The 19,283-nt window shown below is 39.5% G+C and overlaps 1 protein-coding gene across 3 annotated transcripts in view; it reads left to right on the top strand.

Annotated features, from left to right (window-relative positions):
• Window positions 1-2,885: 2,885 nt before the first annotated feature.
• asic2 (acid-sensing (proton-gated) ion channel 2) overlaps window positions 2,886-19,283 on the top strand; it is a 453,225-nt gene continuing 436,827 nt past the window's right edge. Inside the window, exons 1-2 of one of the 3 annotated variants that reach the window (XM_077213195.1) lie at window positions 2,886-3,288; window positions 4,564-5,183. In XM_077213195.1, the coding sequence (XP_077069310.1) occupies window positions 4,581-5,183 (603 nt within the window). In that variant the 5' untranslated portion in view covers window positions 2,886-3,288; window positions 4,564-4,580. Of the gene's footprint in view, window positions 3,459-4,472; window positions 5,184-19,283 lie in introns of those variants that run through there. The other 2 variants (XM_077213194.1, XM_077213196.1) reach the window with 2 other exon arrangements.

The following is a 19,283-nucleotide window of genomic DNA, read 5'->3' on the forward strand; positions in this document are numbered from 1 at the left end:
ACTTGCTGTTTTAAACTACTTGAAAATAACAGGTACTCGTGTAAAATACAGCTTCTGTCTTCATACTTGCAGAAATGATCATGATTATCAGCAGCTAGAGCAATACCTGAAAAACCCTGTCCTTTTTGTTTTGTTCAATCCTACATCAGTAATTTAATATTTGCGATATTAATCAGAGTTATTAGGTTACCAATAGGGGATTGAAAAGTTACATCAAAAACTATCAGACATTTAAGTGTGACTTAATTGCACTGACAAAGAGTGATGTTTGCAATAGCATTTTAAATATAAACAACCAAAAGTTTAGTGTCTGTGTGTGTGTGTCTATATATATATATATATATATATATTATTATTTTTAAAAAATAAATTAATAATTTTATTCAGCAAGGATGAATAATATTGATACAAAGTGACAGTAAAGACATTTATAATGTTATAAAAAGATTTATATTTCAAATAACTGCCGTTGCAGTTTCCACAAAAATATGAAGCAAAACGCACAGTGTGTCCAAGACTTTTGGACAACGACCTGGAGTCAAGAAGGGTAGCAAAGAAATACATCAAGGACAGACTAAAGTTCTGTCAGCAACTACAAGAATTCGACCGCAGAAAACTGGTTATTTTCTCATATGAAGCCCCTGGAGAAGACTAAATGAATGCTACTATGAGTCCAGTGTCGTGCCAACAGTAAAGCATCCTGAGACCATCCATGTGTGGGGCTGCTTTTTATACAAGTTAATGGGCTCTCTTACAATGCCAAAAAAACTCTGCCATGAATAAAGAATGGTAGCAAAACATCCTGCAAGAGCAAGGGTGATCGTGAAGTAACTCGGAGATCATCACATTGAAATTTTTGATCCGTGGCCAGTCAGCTCGCCAGATCTTAATCCAATAGATAACCTTCGGTCAATCCTCAAAAGGCAAGTGAACAAGCAAAATCCCACCAATTGTGATCAACTCAAGCACTGATAAGTCAAGAATGGATCGCCATCGGTCAGGATTTGGCCCAGAAGCTCATGCTAGAGCGAATTGCAGAGGTTATGAAGAAGGGTCAACTGTAAATATTTACACTCTTCTCGCATATATTAAATGTTTTGAATTTGGTCAATAAAAGCATTTAAAACTTATGAAATGCTTATTGTTTTCCAGTATACTGTAGAATCGTGAAAAAATCATTTACAAATACTAAAGCAGCAAACTTTCAGAACCACAAAATGTGTCACTGGCAAATCTTTTGGCCATGACTGTAGAATGATTTCTGATGGATCATGTGACACTTGGAGGCTGCTTTGGCATTACACAGTTATTGTATATATTTCACAATGTTACTGTTTTTACTGCATTTTTTTTAATCTAAATGCAGCCTTGGTGAACATGAAAAGAATTCTTACAAACCCCCAAATTTTGGTTTGTCATGTAAACCTTTCTTTTTTCTACCTGCAATAACACACACATGTTAATTTTTCAAAGATACCAATAACTTATTTTTTGAAAGTTGCATTTAATATCCAATCGGGTGAATCGGCATGATGCTTCAGGCAGTATGTTTATTTCTGTCAGGTCATGACTGTGTGTCTTATATGCCCTTTACTCTTCCAAATGGCTTTAACTGAGCTTGTGTCATTACATGCTGTCAGAGCTCCAGTATAAACTTCCAGCCTCACCTATTGATCTGTGTGCCAAAAGCTCTCCACACTTAGAATCAGAGCTCTCTCTGTGTGTGTGTGTGTGTGTGTGTGTGTGTGTGTGTGTGTGTGTGTGTCCCATAACCCGTTTTGTGTAAATGTATTTGCAGAGGTTCATAAATTACCTCTTTGCTCGTTCCCCTTTTCTGTTCCTCACATCTGCGTACCCAGGGCTAAAACGGATGAGAAAATCAGGGAACTGGAATGAGGGAATGAAAGTGTGCGGCAGAGAGGCTGATGAAGGAAAGAGAGGGAGAATGAAATGGGTGTCAAGGGCAATGAAATGGAGAGGAACATTTTCTGCACCTCACCTAACCCCCCGAAAAGGCAACTAAAAAAAAAAGAGAAAGATGTTTACGGTCTGTTGTGAAAGATAAAACAAGCTTCTTTCTTGTCTGCTTGATCTGGGCTGGTTTATGAGAGGTGAAGGGAGCTCAAGTAGCCGTCCAGTTCCTCAGGCTCTGCTGTCTTGATGCGGTCTGGCGTCTCCGGTCAGATGAGCCGTGAAAAACGTGGCATAGACTATGCCATTTCCGAAGATTCACGACTGTCAGGAGGAAAAATGGAAGGAGAAATAAATTCGAAAAGTATTGTCGAATGATCTTCTACAGTGCACTCAGACATGGAGGAATGACATATTTTTTTTATACATCAAATTTTTCACCAGCTGCACTCATACATTTACATTTTATTTTTATCCCCTTCTGGCAAATCCGCACTTTACTCCAAATTCAGCTCTTGCTGTCATCTTATTTTTCATCACTCAGTCCCTGCGCTCTCCCTCTCTCTCTTTTGTCCTGTCGGCTTGCATTACAATACACACTTGTAGCATCTCTCTCTCTCTCTCTCTCTCTCTCTCTCTCAGTCTCTCTCTCTCAGTCTCTCTCTCTCTCTCTCTCTCTCTCTCTCTCCCTGTTTGTAGGCTATATCTCTCCTTTCCTTGTCTATCTCTTTCAGTCTTATTGCTTTTCTCAATCCCCCTCCCTCAAGTGTTTGCGCCTTGAATGTGCAAGCATTAAACTTAAAGATGCCTCACACAGTTGCTATTACACATTTTCAATGTGTTGATAGTCGCCCGCCGGGCACCAAATACAGTATCTGTCATCTCTCCCTCTTTTCTCTTTTTCTCACTCTGTGTGTTCCCCTCCCCTTTTCAGTGTTTGATTCTTTCCAGTTTCTGCGTTCCTGCTTTAAACCACAATTTGCTTCTTGTATCCATTCATCACGCTCTAAGCGGAGAGGAGTGTCAACGCACGCGGGAGGAGAGGAGAGAAAAGCGAGCGCGAGAGGGAAGACTGCACAGTGTCTCGCGAAGAGCAAGAGCGAACGAGCCCCTCTCTCTCTCTCTCTCTCTCTCTCTCTCTCTCTCTCTCTCTCTCTCTCTCTCTCTCTCTCTCTCTCTCTCTCTCTCTCCCTCTCTCCATACCACAGTTTGCGTTTTTACATGTGACTGTACCGCATCTGTACCGGCTCAGCTGTCTTTTACTTGGATAAAGCGAGAAGAAGAGCGGAAGCGCCGGACGCGTGATGGTTTGACTGGACTAGCGCGGGAAGCGCGCGACTGGGATAAGATCGCGCTCACACACTTCGTCGACTCAGAGTCAGGATCAACGACAACATCTCCGGCCCTCTCTAACCCGCCTAACCTCTCTCTCTCTCTCTCTCTCACTCACTCACTCACTCACTCACACTCACACACACACACACACACACACACACACACACACACTCATGGACGGCTGGATGTTGTGTCCTTAGGCTGCACGTGAGGTGCTTAGAATTGCCATTGGATGTTCAGTGACCGTGTGTGCACGTGCATGTGCATGAATTTGTTTATGGGGAATGGGATAGTTTTTAAGCTCTTGTGTAATATTTTTAAATTTGAGGTCAGTATAGCTTTATCGGCGTGTCTCTAAATAATACAATGTTGCCAAACTCTTTTGGAAATATCTTTGGAAAACATTACTGTATTTGCAGTTCTTGAACAAGTGGAGAAAGTTAAAGAGAGAGATTGATGTAGCCTAAAGGTAATGGAGGAGGGAAATTGTGTAGAGAGAGGGAGGATCCTGGGATGTGGAGGGGCTGAACTTGGTGATGGAGTGGGTGGAGAGACAGACAGAGGGAAACCCCTGGGCAGCATCTTCCACTCCATTGCCACCTCTCTCACACAGCTTAACTGGAGCAAGATCTGTTCTTCCTTCATGCTCTGTGATGTGGTGTGTGTGTGTGTGTGTGTTTATTTATAGGAGCAGCTCTGAAAACTAAGTGTTCAATGGACCCTGTCTTTTTCCCTGTGTATGTCGCTTTATCTGATTGGACAGGCGACAGTTTGACTACAGTTTCAGGGAGTGTGTGTACCTTGATTTGTCTCAGTTTGAGCATAGGTGTCAGTGTTGACATTTTTTTTCGTGCTTTTTCTTTTTTCTTAATTCATTCTTTGCTTTCTTCCTCCTTCCCTCCCATCCTTTTTTTTTAATTCCACCCTTTTTTCCTTATCATGTTTCTTTCTCCTTCCTTCCTTCTAATTTTTCATCTCTCTTATAGTCCTCTCTATTTTTCACTTTCCTTTCTTACATTCTTTCTGTTTTTCTTCTTTCGTCTGTGTCTAAAACTCTTACAGTGTCTTTGGTCAGTAGGGTTCGTGTTACATAAATCCTCTCTCTCACTAGTGACTACATTCAGTTTTATCTTTTTTCATAAAGCCTTACAGCGTCTCTTCATGTTTGTCAAACCCGCCGCTTCAAGAAAGACACTGTATATCATGATACGTTATTGATGTGTCTGAAACTCTAATGAAGTGAAATCTAGCCAGAATCAGATGCCAGGAGGTGCCTGGGCTTAAGCTGACAATCACTTTATGCTGATCTACCTGCAGGTGTGTGCGTGTCAGCCATGGACCTGAAGGAGGGCTGTGGAAGCGAGGCCAGTCGTGAGACCGAGAGCGGAGGCATGGGGAGCCTGGGAGGCCCCTCGTCTTGGCAGTCCTTTGCCCACCGAAGCACCCTGCATGGTTTGCGCTTCATCTTCCCCTACTCTTCCTCCCCTTACCGCTCCACTTCGCGCCGTCTGCTCTGGAGTGTGGCCTTGCTGGCCAGCCTAGTCCTACTGGCTCTGGAGAGTGCCGAACGGCTGGCCTATTTCCTCTCCTACCCCCACGTCACCAGCATGGATGCTGTGGTTTCTGGCAGCCTTGTCTTCCCCGCCGTCACCGTCTGTAATTTGAACGCCTACCGTTTCTCGCGCCTCACGCAGAATGACCTCTACCACGCCGGGGAACTATTGTCCCTGCTGGATGTGCACCTGCAGATCCCCGAGCCGCACCTGGCCGAGCCCCATGTGCTGGCCTTTCTCACAGAGAAATCCAACTTTACTAACTACCGGCCAAAGCCCTTTAGCATGCGGGAGTTCAGTGAACGAGTAGGACACGATCTGAAGGAGATGATGCTCTACTGCCGTTTCCAGGGCCAGGAGTGCAGCCACCAGGACTTCAAAATGGTGAGTGTCTGCAAGATGTTTCTTTCACAAGGTGTTTCTTTAAGGGCTCAATAGGCTCGGAAGAAGTGTGTTTCGCTGCTGTGGACTAAAGCATTATGGGCTCAGTGTTGTTAGCTCTAAAGATTATCCTCGTTGTTGAGCTGTTTCATAGGTTTGTAAAGAAATGATATTGATTCTTACTGATGGTGTAGTTCTGGATGCTAAGCTGTGGTGTGTACTGTGAAGAGTTTTACTGCTCCATCAACTACTCTCGGACTCTGTGTTCGACTGGAAAAGCTATAGCTTTCATTCTGAAGGTGCAGCTGTTTTCACCTTAAAACAGTGATGTGATGCTCTGATGCTGTTCTTATAATATTTATGTAATGTGATGGGCTGATTAATTATGTGTTGAATGTCTAATGTGCCTTTTTCCAAAATACTCCAAGGATTTCAGAACAGATTCTACCTCAGTAACTCTGATATATATATTATGAATTTCTCCAAAAAATATGCTTAAGACTTTTGACTCTGCCTCAAACTATTGTCGCTGTCTAACACCTGACCACATCCTGAAACAAAATCTTATAAGCCACTGATTTGAGACTCTCTTCACATGCAGCAACTTTATAAACAGCCACTCAAGCATGCCCCGTGAATAGTGGTCCTCATGTGAACCTCACGAGATTCACTGACGCTCGCTTCTCATTCTGTTGTTTACATGTAGCCTGCTAATGATTCCGGATTAAAATATCTTTTTTATGTAGCTATTATCAGCAGCTCCCTTGATCCTTCAACCACATTTTTCGTTGAGCTCCTCGGAATGCCTTTTTAGCCACAAATGACGCAAACAAAACTGTTTCAAAGTATCTTTGAAAGCATTATTTGCTGATTACAACTTGAAGCTGTCAGCTGCATGCCTGCGACAACAAGAAATGGTCGTGAGACAGAGCCATTTGCTTTTACACATCAGAAATGTAATTGACTGTTGCTCTAAATATTTCAAGAACACTCCCAACACTCTAGAATGTTCTCTGACTGGTAAAAATGTTTTTGGTGGTTTACTGGAGTGGAGGTGTAAAAGCTGTGTGTGAAGAATGTGTTTTTCTCAACACTGAGGGCTGAGATGATGAGGTTTGATAGCTGGTGTGATACTCAGTTGGAGTGCTGCTAATTCTCCTCAGGGGTTGAGCTCTGTTTATCCCCCTTAGTCGCCACACGTGTGCTCTCAGTGTTTCCAGCCACACAGGAGAACATTAATTTAATCTTGCACACACGCCACTTGCTTTCTGTTGCTTTGTGTGGTCTCTTCTTGTTTTCAATGATGATGTGTACAGTATGAATCAGTGTTTGCAGCAGACAGGCATTATAGTGTTCTTGCTTTTATATTTCCTGGTTAAATAGTGCTGTTATAGTATAGATAATTACGCTAAAGGTAACGACATACATTGATGTAATTTAAGGGTGCATCAGAATATACTGAATTTGCGATTGTAGCAGTATCTTCTACAAAAACTGTGGAACTCAATTAAGGTGGAAGCAGTGGATCAGATAGTTTACTATAAATGCAACTAATGGGACATTTTAATTTACATAACTAAGTTGAAAGTAAGGAACCTCCGTATTTAACTTGATATTTTACGTTAAAAAAAATGCAAAATACCATGCGGGGACTTTCTGGCCCCCGAATCGGTGAATATTTTTTGTTAAACCGGTAAGTTGAAATTAACTGTCAAAACAAACCAATTTGCTAAAATGTATTGGCCTTTCTGTTTAGGAGAGAGAGACATAGGGGAGTTTGTTTGATTGCTTCAGCTAGCTTGTGTTCAATACAGTGTGACTTTTTAGGTTAAAGTACCTTGTTACTGTGGGTTTGGGAGTGCATACGTTTTGGTGCCATCATCCAATTAGTATTTTTATGGAAGTGTTATTAATCACATCACATGTGATTGTTTCGTATCACATTATTTTAGGGCTGCCACCAGCTAAGTAACAGCAATTGAGATGCATACACTGTAAAAAAAAAATTATATTTAGAAAAAATATAAAAATGCACAAGTAAAAACCCTTTAATTGGTCAACTCTATTTTAGTGTAATGGTGTTTTTTTCTTTGTGTGTATGACACTGTGTATGTGTCTGAGTTGGCTATGTTTTCTTGGACAGGCCACTTATAATGAACAATTTACCATGTGGCTTTCTGTATACCATCTGTGTTATAATGGTGGTTGTCTGTACATTTTGAGGTAAAAATCACATTTTGATACTTCAAGTACTGGTAAATTGGTAAATAATCATCATTACTATGACTGTACAAATTATCACCGTATAATGAAATATATTGTTAGAAGTTGTATTGTCAAGCTGTAAAGATTCATGCTTCTCTTTATGTATCTTCAGAGAGAGAAAGAGAGAGAGAACAAACATATTATCACACAATCAAATGCACATTCTGTCTATATTGCTATATTGCCCTTGCTGTATTGTTATGACCCTCTGTCCACCGACTGGCCGTGTGTTCACACACCGAGAGATAGGACATCAATTGCCTCTGCATGCTGCTTTACTTTAAACATAGCCTTAATTTTAAAGATAAGAAGGCCTACTTCATGTGTAGTCAGCAGATATCAAAGGCAGGAGTGAGTCTGGCATGGCATGACCTGATAAAGTTCTTCCGACCGTGAACACGATAGTGTGTGAATTCTGTCTGCATGTGAGCTGATTCAGTGTTAATGTATGGTAGACTAGCACCAAAGAATATAGAAACACAAATTCCACAAGACATACTTTCTTTGTATTAATTCAGTGCTTTCTTTGCACAAACATGGCCAGAGTGTGCTATCCCTAGAGAGGATGAAATTGAAATAAAGAAAATGTCAACCAATTATTTTACTTTAAACTAGTAAAATTATATATATACTTCATATACAGTTGAGTTAAACTCTCAAGCTTTATTTTGACAGAAAACTGCAGGGGATCCTATTTTTATTTTTTATTTTATTTATTTATTACAGCTAATAAAATTAGTATTTATATTAGTGGTGGGCACAGATACATTTTTTTAATCTAGATTAATCTCACTGGAATCTTGGAATTAATCTAGATTAATCTAGATTAAAATGGCTCATTTGAATTCTGCCGAAGTCATTCAGAATATGTGTGCTACCCAAATAATGACTAAAAGTAAGTCTTTGAGAACGGGTTTCTAAAGCCAGGTGGCGCATTAGACCAGGGGCTCATCTCCAAAATGCATCACAAACTGCTTGAGAAAGCTGTTCTACTATGATAATTGGTGATGAAAATAAATCATGTTCAATCAGATGTACTTGTGTTTACTATTGGATACCTCTTTACATCTAACAGATAGAGCTGTGCTGACGGGCTTGCCTCGGTTACACTCAAACATAGTAGTTTGACGACGACTCTTCCCCTGCGCTACATCAGTGCTTGGCCCGGCATCTAACGTCAACGGCTCCCACTCAGTTGCTGAGAGCCAGACAAGCTCATTTTCTGGGGAAATTCCCATTGGAGGATCTATTCTTTGATTGATGTCTTTGAGACCAATAGTATTTGAGAAAAGTGGGGTAAAGTACCTCCTCCGCCTGGGTTCGGATGCTCACAGACGTTAACGGTGTTCCGTACAGAGCGCATACCTTGATTTCAACTGCAAAAATTGACTTTAAAATGATAATTTGTGATATAATATAGTAAGTTTTAGTAAGTTTGCTAGGTGCGCTCACTGCTCCTGCAAATGGAGGGTGGGCAAGCTACAGCCCAGATATAAGCTTTAGGTGGGGAGAGTTAATCCAATTGAAATGTACATTTTCACCGCTGTAGTTGTCTCCCCACCTAAAGCTTATATCTGAGCTGTAGCTTGCCCACCCTCCATTTGCAGGAGCAGTGAGCGCACCTAGCAAACTTACTGAAATCTCTCTGGAACAAACTGCGGGGGTTTCTCTTTATTAGTTGGAGATAAAAGAGGGAGAAATGATGATAACACACATACATAGTTTATGTATAATCTGAAAGTATTTATTTAGCGATCGGCGGGAAAAGGTCATCTGTACGGAATATCGTTGTGTACGGAACATGGTTAGTCTACGTTACAGCATTAGCTAAGGGATGCTTTGCGTTTAGGTGGTACTTGAGACCATAGACATCATATAGAGACTAGATGCCCTATTGGCCGCTGTGGCCCAAGAAATGCGGCCGCCATCTCAAACCGGTCATACTCCTATTTGCGTTGCATAGCAACAGTAGATGCCAGAGCACTGTGCAGCATATTCCTGCTCAAATCGGCGGACCATCACTCGGGGATTATTTTTCACAAGTAAGATTTAACATTTAACATAACCGTACTATTGCTTGTATTTTGTGAACAAAATATTCAATGTGTCCTGTATCGTAGCTACGTGTATGACCTTAGCAGCAAAAAAACCAGCGTGAAAATCAGTTAGGTATTCAGTGAGATATGATTAATTAAATGCGCTGGCAGCTCATTGCACCTGCCAAACATATTACACTGAGCGGAGTGGGTGACCGGTTTAAGATGGCGGCCCCACGGCTCGTCCGCGCCAATAGGCAGTAGCAGTCGATAGGGCGTCTATCTATATGATGTCTATGCTTGAGACTGTCAGCTGAATGTGTGGAACGCTTTTCAGAGAAGATAAGGGAACTTATTTTAGCACAATTCACACCCAGCGGTAATTCGGGAAAACAAAATCTCCGAATGCTCCACATGAAACTTTGGTCTTCCGACCTTTTAACATCGTGTGGATTTATTTTGGTTAATATGTGTAAGGGAGAGAGAGCAAGACAGCGCTTAGTGTGGAGATGAAGTCGCCTGGCTTCGAAGTGAGACTGCGCACACGCGACCGGGTCTCTCTCTCTCTCTCTCTCTCTCTCTCTCTCTCTCTCTCTCTCTCTCTCTGTGCCCTGTCACAAATGCAGCAGTTCATCTACATTACTCACCGGTCAAATAAGACTTTGGTGGGACAAAAATTCGCTTTGGCGGGCGATAAGTAATAAAATAAAGCCAAGCTTTATTTCCATGTTTACCTCCTCTGCTCAAATCGCTTTGACATCATGAATGACGCACCGATGCGTATAGGACGTCACGCTATGGTGCCCGATAAAGGACAAAAGGGAAAGTTGTGAGTTCGCGGTCTGTATATTATGGCTGGGACTCGGAGCAGGAGCATCGATAAGAGGAACCGTTGCGTCGAGGGCATACAATATCGATGGTTCGTAAAACTTTGAACCGGTTCTCGAGTGGAACTGGTTTTCAATTCCCATCCCTACCCCCTACAGTGCAATTCGGCTAGGTATACATCCGCACTAAAATATCAAGGTGAAAGTCATCATAGCTTGCGTAGTATAGACTAGAGGATGACACGGGAGTGGATTTTCACTCCTGTCCCGTCCCACTCCCATAGAAAGAAATCTTGTCCCGTCCCACTCCCAGACCAAAGTTTAAAAAATAATCCCATCCCATCCCGCTCCTGGTAAATTGACTCCCAATCCCATCCCGCTCCTGTTTAAACTGACTCCCGCTCCTGTACCGCTCCCATATACGGCAATTTTCGCTTGATGAACGAAGCGATGCTTGCCTGATTCTTTCCCGAATTTGCCTTGCAAGTGTGCCTCTTCAGACCGCTCGTCCCTGAATCACTTGCGTACTTGACTAAGACTAAGCATGTCTTACAAGCAGCGTACATTGTGCTATCACCGTCACATTCTACTCTCATAAACTTAATTAATATTTCAGACTTTCCGACCAGTTCTGTGAACTTAATAGACATGTCATTACTTCTGACTTTGCGCTGTAAATCATTTTTTGCCACATCGACTTCTCCGCGGCTGTTAGCTCCCTCCATCACTGCTCTTTGAATTTCGGCGGTAAGCCGTGACAAAAAGCACTGATGGCTTCTGGGACGGCTGGGTCGTGTAGTTATTTTTTAATTGCGTTACATTGTAGGCGTATTAAAAGGAAACTACAAAATGATGCATTTACTTTTTTCTTTTTTTGTCGTCTTTGCTATTGGTTGATTCCCGCTCCCGTCTGCTCCCGTTAACCATTTATCCTGTACTGTCCAAATCCCGTGATTGATAGCAAAGATGACTCCCATCCTGCAGGAATCCCACGGGAATCCCGTGACCCGTGGGATTCCCGAAAAAATGTCAGCCTCTAGTATAGACCCAGCTCCCAACCCAACTTTGTGAATAGATTAACGGCGATATTTTTTTTATCGTCCGATAAGAGTCTCACGTTAACGCAACACGTTAACCCCAATAACGGCCCACCACTAATTTATATACTGGTGTTCATAATCACATGTTAATGCTGTCTAGGTCATCTTTTCAGTTTTTTTAACCTGGGAGATGTTGTGTAGTAGTGATTATATGCAGGTGACCTGAATTTGACCCTAGCCTTTCTCGATTGCACCCTCTAGTCATCAACCTGTAATTTCCTGTCACTGCTGCACTTCAAATTACAGGCAATACGGGAATAATTTCACTGTTGGGTAAAAGCCAAGGCAGACTGTGCGACATCAACTATCCTTTATCACATGGTGACAGCGTTGACTCAACATTTACCTATCTATGTCCGTTCTTCTGACATCCTCATTTACATGTGAAATTAAAATTACACTGTGCAAACCCAGTCATGCTTTTGTACAAATGCTGTAAATGCATTGCCTAAAAAAAAAAAGAGTTGTTACTTGGTAAAAAATTGTCCTTCTTTTTCTGAGCAAATGTGAAGTAATTTTGATTGAACAATTATAACTAGGGGTGGTGCACCAATATAAAAAATCTGACCGACATAGATAAGACAATAATTATTTAAATTTTTTGACCAATAACCGATAAATAATAAGGACTTATTATTTATTATTTTATTTATTTATTTGGTCATAATAAATTAAAATAAAACACTAAATACAGTTGTTTTTAAATGCTACAAGTGAATTTAGGATTCAAAACCTTATAATGTACAGTAGGGGAAACAATTTTTTTTTTGCAATATCTGCGGATATGGACACATTAACAGCTCTAATATCATCCAGTAATAAATATGGTCAAATGAACCGTTTTGTTTGATATAGTTCTTCTGTATCATTTCCTCTATCACCATCGTCTACAGTCAGAATGGAGTAGGACAGTTTGAAGTCAGCTGCAAGTCTTATAAAAGCTCCCTTCACAAAAGATCCTCAGTAAAATGCGTGGGAGAGGACAGTCATGCTGGTAAATATTTCCCTCTTTTTGATTCTTCATATGATTGTGTATTGACCACATCAATGCTCCGTAATTGTACCGTTTCGATCGTGTATTTCAGCTGTGGCGAGTCACAGTGCTTCCCTGTGGCGCTGTCTGAGATTTGACTTGAACGCGGCTCTGTGCCCTCCTGCGCTCCTCTCTGCTGTGATTCATTTGTAGTATGTAGATGCCATGAGTATTGAGTTTTCACTTACATTCTGCAATGACCCTGCTCCGGGGCTCTCGCTGCCGCATGATGCTGTCGTCGGTTGGGGGAAATGTGTTGCTTTCTTAAAGTGCTTTTTTTCATAGAGTGCCAACAGTTGTATTTAACGAACTCCTTGGGTTGTAACAGCTGGCGGACGGCTCCATGACTTCACTTTTTTGTAAAACTAGAGCAAGGGCTTACTGTTGTAGCCTCCACCTGAGGTTTAGTCTGTTCTTCTCAGATAATTGCTAAAGGCTTAAAAGCTTTACAAAGCAAAACGGACTGGTGAAAATAGCCCAGTGAGGAAGCTCCAGGGTGCTCTTTATATCTATGGTAAGACTCTTGTCTGGATTTACAATGTTTGATTTTGCTCTAGACTTTAAAGTTTTAGTGCTCTCCTCTCAGGAGCCACATGCAAAGTCGACATCTTCCTGTTTGGTGCGTTGAAAACCACTTTTAAACATGTTTGTCTTTTAATCTCCTCTTTCTTTTGTTCTGTGCCTCTCTAAATCTGTTTGGGACACAAAAACAACCATTTATGTCTTCAGCTGACACATCTTGTACTCTTCCCAACCTTAGAACATTTAAATTTTTACTGACTTAAACATTGGATTGGATAGATGGTTGTGCTTTTAAAAATACTGCTTTATTTCAAACTGATATACGAAGTAAAACTTTGAAGTAAACTTTTCTGCATGAATGTGTGGTGTGGAGGCACCATTGTTTTAAGAAATTTAATACATTTTCATCCACATACCATGATGTGCGGGGGGAAAAAAACATATTTTACAATACAGAAATTTAGAATTTGAATTAAGAATTTATTCCCGTAGCTATTTATGGCCACTTTTTATTAATTTGATCCCTTAGTTTAATATTGTTTAACCGTGGCCACAATTTAGGGATGCACCGATCTTGATTTTTCATGGTTGATTCTGATTGCCGATTTTTTTTACAAGAAAATGAGCCGATTCCGATACCAGTTGCCGTTTTTTTTCTTTGTGTAAGCAAATTTGTTTGTGTAAGCAAATTAATTTGTTGTTTATTTGCACTAGCTATTACAGGCAGAAATGGTCTAAAAACAACAACAACAACAACAACCACAACAACCACAAGAACAACAAAAATCTGTAGCCATTTGAAATTAGAGGCAACTACTGTATTTTATTTAGGATCCTACACACATGTAGCATGAGAAGTTGTTTTTTATTTAAATCAGACTGTGTAATTTTAAGATTTAAAGCAAAAACAGCATGATTTATGGCCGGTCGACAGGTGCATCTCTACATTTTCCCAAAAACAAGGGAACAAATTAATAATTCGTAAATCCTAATTCAATGGCACAATGAGCTTCCCCCCTTTTTATTTGCATGTCCTGTTCAGGGCTCCATAGATAATCATCAAGATATGATTGCGAAATGTTTTTTGGGACCATGTAAATAACATGCTTCATTTATATGGTAGTCATTTATTTACCTTGGTATATCCATTGGTATATTTATAATATAGATGGATTTCACCACTGCTGCTCATTGGACTAGATTTTAAAGCAGTAGAGGGTATAAAGCAGCAAACAGCAGGAAGTTTGAATGTCAGAAAGAGAAATACTGTTAAGGAACAGACATTTCTCTCATTTTTGCTTTTAGTCTGTAGTACAAAGAGTAAAGCGGGACGGTAGGGCAGAAGAAATTCCTCTGAATTTGTTATATTCTCTAAATAATGTTACAGAGAATGTTGCCCTTGTAGCAGCAACATTGTAATGACAGTTTTATACATGCTAGTGTTTGTTTATTAGGGCTCTAACTGGGCTTTGATGATCACATCTCTGCTGATTTGAAGATGATGTGCCACTCAGGACTATCTTCACACACATTGTGTTCCTCCAGCTGAGTTTAGCATTTCCTTTGGTTGGCCTTTTAGAATAACCAGCACTTTGTGAAAATCTTAACTTGCGTGAATATCAGTCCCCTAAGGGCGAGGTAGACAGATCCAGCTGTGCTCTTTTTGCTTTCTAATAATATTAGATTAATAACTAATTACCTTAGTTAATAACTAAGGCCGTTAATAACCTCACAAAATAGGATTTAATTAGAGTTTTTGGAGATCAGATCTAAGTTCAATACAGTCCTCACACACCTTCCTTTAAAAGATAAGTGTGTCCTAAAGCACGCACAAGGCTAAAGTCATAAAAAATGCATGCTTGCTTGATCTTAATCGCCCTCTGTTGCACGCAGTGCGACGTATAAAGTATGTTTTTTTGTTTTGTTTTTTACATTGTGTTTTTACTCAGCTCTATAAAACAGCATTAGTGGTATGCTGTTGCGCTCTATACCACTTATTGTAATGTTCCTGAACATTTCACAGTCTCAAATAAAACAATTTTTTACTGCTCCATGAAGCATTATTTAGTGTAGGCTAGAACTTAAAGAAGGTCTGGGCTGTTATTAGGAATGACATATTTAACGATTTTTGATCAGATTTACAGTGAGTCCTTTTAGTGTCTTTCAGGGAGCTCAAGTTATACATTTAGACATAGTAAGAATTCTATGTTTATTTCAAGTTGGACATGAGGGATGTAATGAGTTGTGATTCAGTGGGCATGAGTTGGACATGAGTTGAACTTTGCTTGTTAAAGTCCGAACTTATGAAACCATACATGGACATGGGTGCTGTCATGTTTCCAAGGCTTTATTATTTATTTATTTGGACCTCATATTGTGGTCTCTTATTCTGATATGGATTCAGATTAGTTATTTATATTTCAGGTGAGCTACTGAGTCCTGCTATACTTGTGTAATTGCCAGGTAAAATGGAATTCAATTCAATATATCAGCTTTCAGGCAAAATTTGCAGCTGTCAGGCAATAAACATGTTCATGTGATGTGCTAAGAATAGCCTGCAACTGGAAAAAGGAGAGAGGTTGTCTTGATGGGGAGATTCTTTCTGCCTGTCTTCAGAGAACCTTTTCACAGAGACGAGAGAAAGAGACTGATTGAAAAGAGCTGAGATTCCTTCCTTGTCATTCTACCGAAAGACAAGTGGACAGGCAATTCAGACTCTTGCATTCATTTCTGCTGGAATCAGACAAAGAAAGTGGAGAAAGGCAAGTAAAAGACATTGGGAGAGTGTGTGGGGAAGAGGTGATGAAACAGACTGGGAAAAAAAATTGTAAGTGGTGGGCAGGTTTTATTACAGAATGCAATTTTTGCATCAAGGGACCCCCTGGTCTAACTTCATAGCACCTAAAAATTTTCAATTCATAACTGATCACAACTACAAAATATTAAAATTAAGAATACTATTTTTTTGTAATGTATTTAAAGTTGTTGGGGTGTAATTTATTGTTTAATGAATGATCTATTAACATAAAATTAAATATCACTGATTATACACATCTGCAAATCCTTAACTACACATGTTGGATTATTATTTGTATTATTTTAATTATTGGGTGAAGTAAAGAATTTCTGAGAAACACTGTTAATATTTGAAATCAACCCAAACAAACACGCCCTCCCTTCATTGCCCCGCCCCCAAAATGCACGAACATCCAATGCAAGAGTGGATGAATCTTTATCATAGCTGAAGCAAAATCATTATTCACTAAAAATAAAGCGAAGATGACGAACAAACGACGAGGAAGAACAAAAAATGAACACACAGTACACAACAGCAAGGGTTTGTTGTTAGTCGCCAGCAGCTCCAGACAAACAATGACACTCAAATGTGTCCTGTTTCTGTAGCTAACATTACATCAACAACATATCTTGGTTCAGTGAAAGATAGGGAAACCAATGCTACTCCTCCTCGGGTCTCCCCAGCACTGGAAAGTTTTTCTAATATTATCACTGGTCCTAAAGCTCTTTCCTGATCATAACTCTACTTTTTCCAGTGATATTCCTCTGACCTTTTCTCTTTTGTAATGTTTCTCAGCCTTCTCTCTTTCTACAGTCTTTTCTTCAGATCTCTCTCTCTCTCTCTCTCTCTCTCTCTCTCTCTCTCTCTCTCTCTCTCTCTCTCTCTCTCTCTCTCTCTCTCTCTCTCTCTCTCTCTCTCTCTCTCTCTCTCTCTCTCTCTCTCTATCTATCCTTCCCCATCATGTGTACACACCCCCAACTGCTGATTGGCACACAAGTGTGTTGTGGAGCTCGGTCCGATCCACTTTCAACAGTGTTTCTCACATTTAACCTTTTACAGTAACAACAACAAAACACATTATTATATTTACAATAGTAAAAATTACTTTTCTCCTGCCTATCAAAGCAAGGAACTTCTGAATGCAATTTCAATATATGAGGCAATACAGCGCAACAGTGACCGCCCACTTTCTCAGCAGCCTTGGTTCTGGAAGTATTTTTCTCATTCATCTCCACAGGGATTGAAAACAATCTTTCATTGAAGAGTTATGAATCAGACTCACCAGCTAAACATTACTGGAAAACTGGAAGAAAGACTTTTGTGAGGGATTAAACTAATATCCAAACCTCAATGATGTTTTGCACTCAAAAATCATGTTTTTATCAATCACATGAGAGTCAATGTTACAATGAAGAAGGCCAGATTGCTAAAAAAATGTGGTCTTTATCCCTATGTTAATAAACTAACAATAAATGTAAATGAGTGTGAATCACTATTGAGGTTTTGTTCCAACTAAGTTATGAGACATATTATATGGGACATGGCTTTTAATGGTCATGGCTTTTGTTTGCATAATCAGGCTCTTAAATTCTAAAAAAAAATGTATATCTCAATATATCAGTTATCGGAGTTATTGGTATTGGACAAAATGTTCATATCGGCGCATCCCTACTATAAAACAATTAAAAAAACAATGGGCTGTATTGTCAAATATTCAGGTATATACAAATTTAAGTTGTTGAGATAATCTTAGATTGAGAATATAGGGATGATCGTCTGCCATTTAACACTTCATAGGAGTGGAGGTCACAATTTCACAGTGACCTTTCTCTCATCAGGATTCATTGGCATTGTAGGCACTGAAATCACTTTGACTTGTGGCTTCATGGTAGGTCTGCTTTGAAAACGCTTTTATAAATTATGGATAAAAAGCAATTTCTATATGGAGAAAATGAAAGTCTTTTTGGTTTTCTTCTGGAACCCGGCTGTTACGCTCTACTAGAGTATTTTGGCACCTGCACAGAAATGTTTTCCATGGAGTCCTGGAAAACACTGTAGCCCATTATCATAATATGTGCCATAGTTTTGTAGTTGAAGAAAAACCTGAAAATTAAATGACAACTCCAAAGATAGGTCAGAAAAAAGTCACTTAGTGTTTTTTATATCCAGGACACAGCTGTCTCACCGGACACCGCTGTCTCATAAACAACCTAACTCTCTTTATTACAGTATATCAAATACAAAAAAAAGAGATGTAATATTACTCCAGTGCCCCAAACATGTGTCTCCACCCAACCTATGCAGTTAAATATCTTTCTTGACACTTTTTCAAGGAGATACATCAGTTTCTGATGACCCAGAGGAACTAAAGAGACACGTAACATCACAGTAACATCATAACAATACTGTATTATGTATGAGTGCATACTGTGCCATTTGAATGACTTTTCAGTGGAATCTCAAGCACTCAAGCCTATGACATTTTTCTCCAGATCTTCTCCTATCTCTGTCTCACTTTTCATTTTCAGTTCCTACCACTCTTTTTCTCTCTCTCTTTGAGGTCTCTCTCACTTCACGTTTAAAAGGAATATGTAATTGAAAGAGGCAGAGCTCTATTGTACACTTAACTATGCCTGTGTCCTTAACCGTGTAAAGTCTGACATATGAAATAACAGTTTGAAAAATCAATATATTTTTAAAATGAAACCTTTATTGAAGCTTACGACAAAATATAAAAGTTTTAAAATATAGAAGTTTTTTTATAGCATATATTATATATCAGGTTGTAATGGCTTATAGCATGATATAGGAGTATATGGAGCTCATAATTATGCGGGGTAAAAAATAACACCTAAATTTTATTCAGAGTCCCAAACTCAAAAATTTGCAATTTGGAAGATATTGAATGGATAAGCAAGCAAACTAGTCGCTTCATTCCAGTAAGTGTTCATCTTAAAATATTACACACAATATAAAAGTTATTCTTACGTTTACTTCAAATCATTAAATATTTCACAGCAAAAAGACATAAAATATCCAGATGCAGAAAATGTATTTCTATATTTGGTCAAGTCAAGTCACATTTATTTATATAGCGGTTTTTACAATTACAATACAGATTGTTTCAAAGCAGCTTTACAGAGATAATAGGAAAATAATTCAAAAAAGTTTGTTTCCAGAAGAAAATAGCGTCACAGTCCAGCCAGTTAGTTCAGTGATGTTTCATTTTTGTTTTTAAAAAAGTTATTAATTTATCAGGTGGCAGAATGGAGAAAAAAACCTTGGGAGAACCCAGGCTCAGTCAGGGGGCCAGTTCTCCTCTGGCCAATGAATGTACAGTGTATGATTATGATTCAGGCAGCATTATAGGTCAGAAGTCAGATTGGTTTGGATCAATCAGAATATTATCCAGTTCCATCTGGTTGAAGATCTGAGTCTGAAATCGGTATGAAATATCAAATATCAATCAATATAAAATATCGGCATTTAATATAGGCCTATCTATTATTATTTTTTATAATTC

The sequence above is a fragment of the Siphateles boraxobius genome, unplaced genomic scaffold, assembly GCF_051911475.1.
Source record: "Siphateles boraxobius isolate OS27281-9 unplaced genomic scaffold, OSU_SipBor_1 66, whole genome shotgun sequence".
Lineage (NCBI taxonomy): Eukaryota > Metazoa > Chordata > Actinopteri > Cypriniformes > Leuciscidae > Siphateles > Siphateles boraxobius.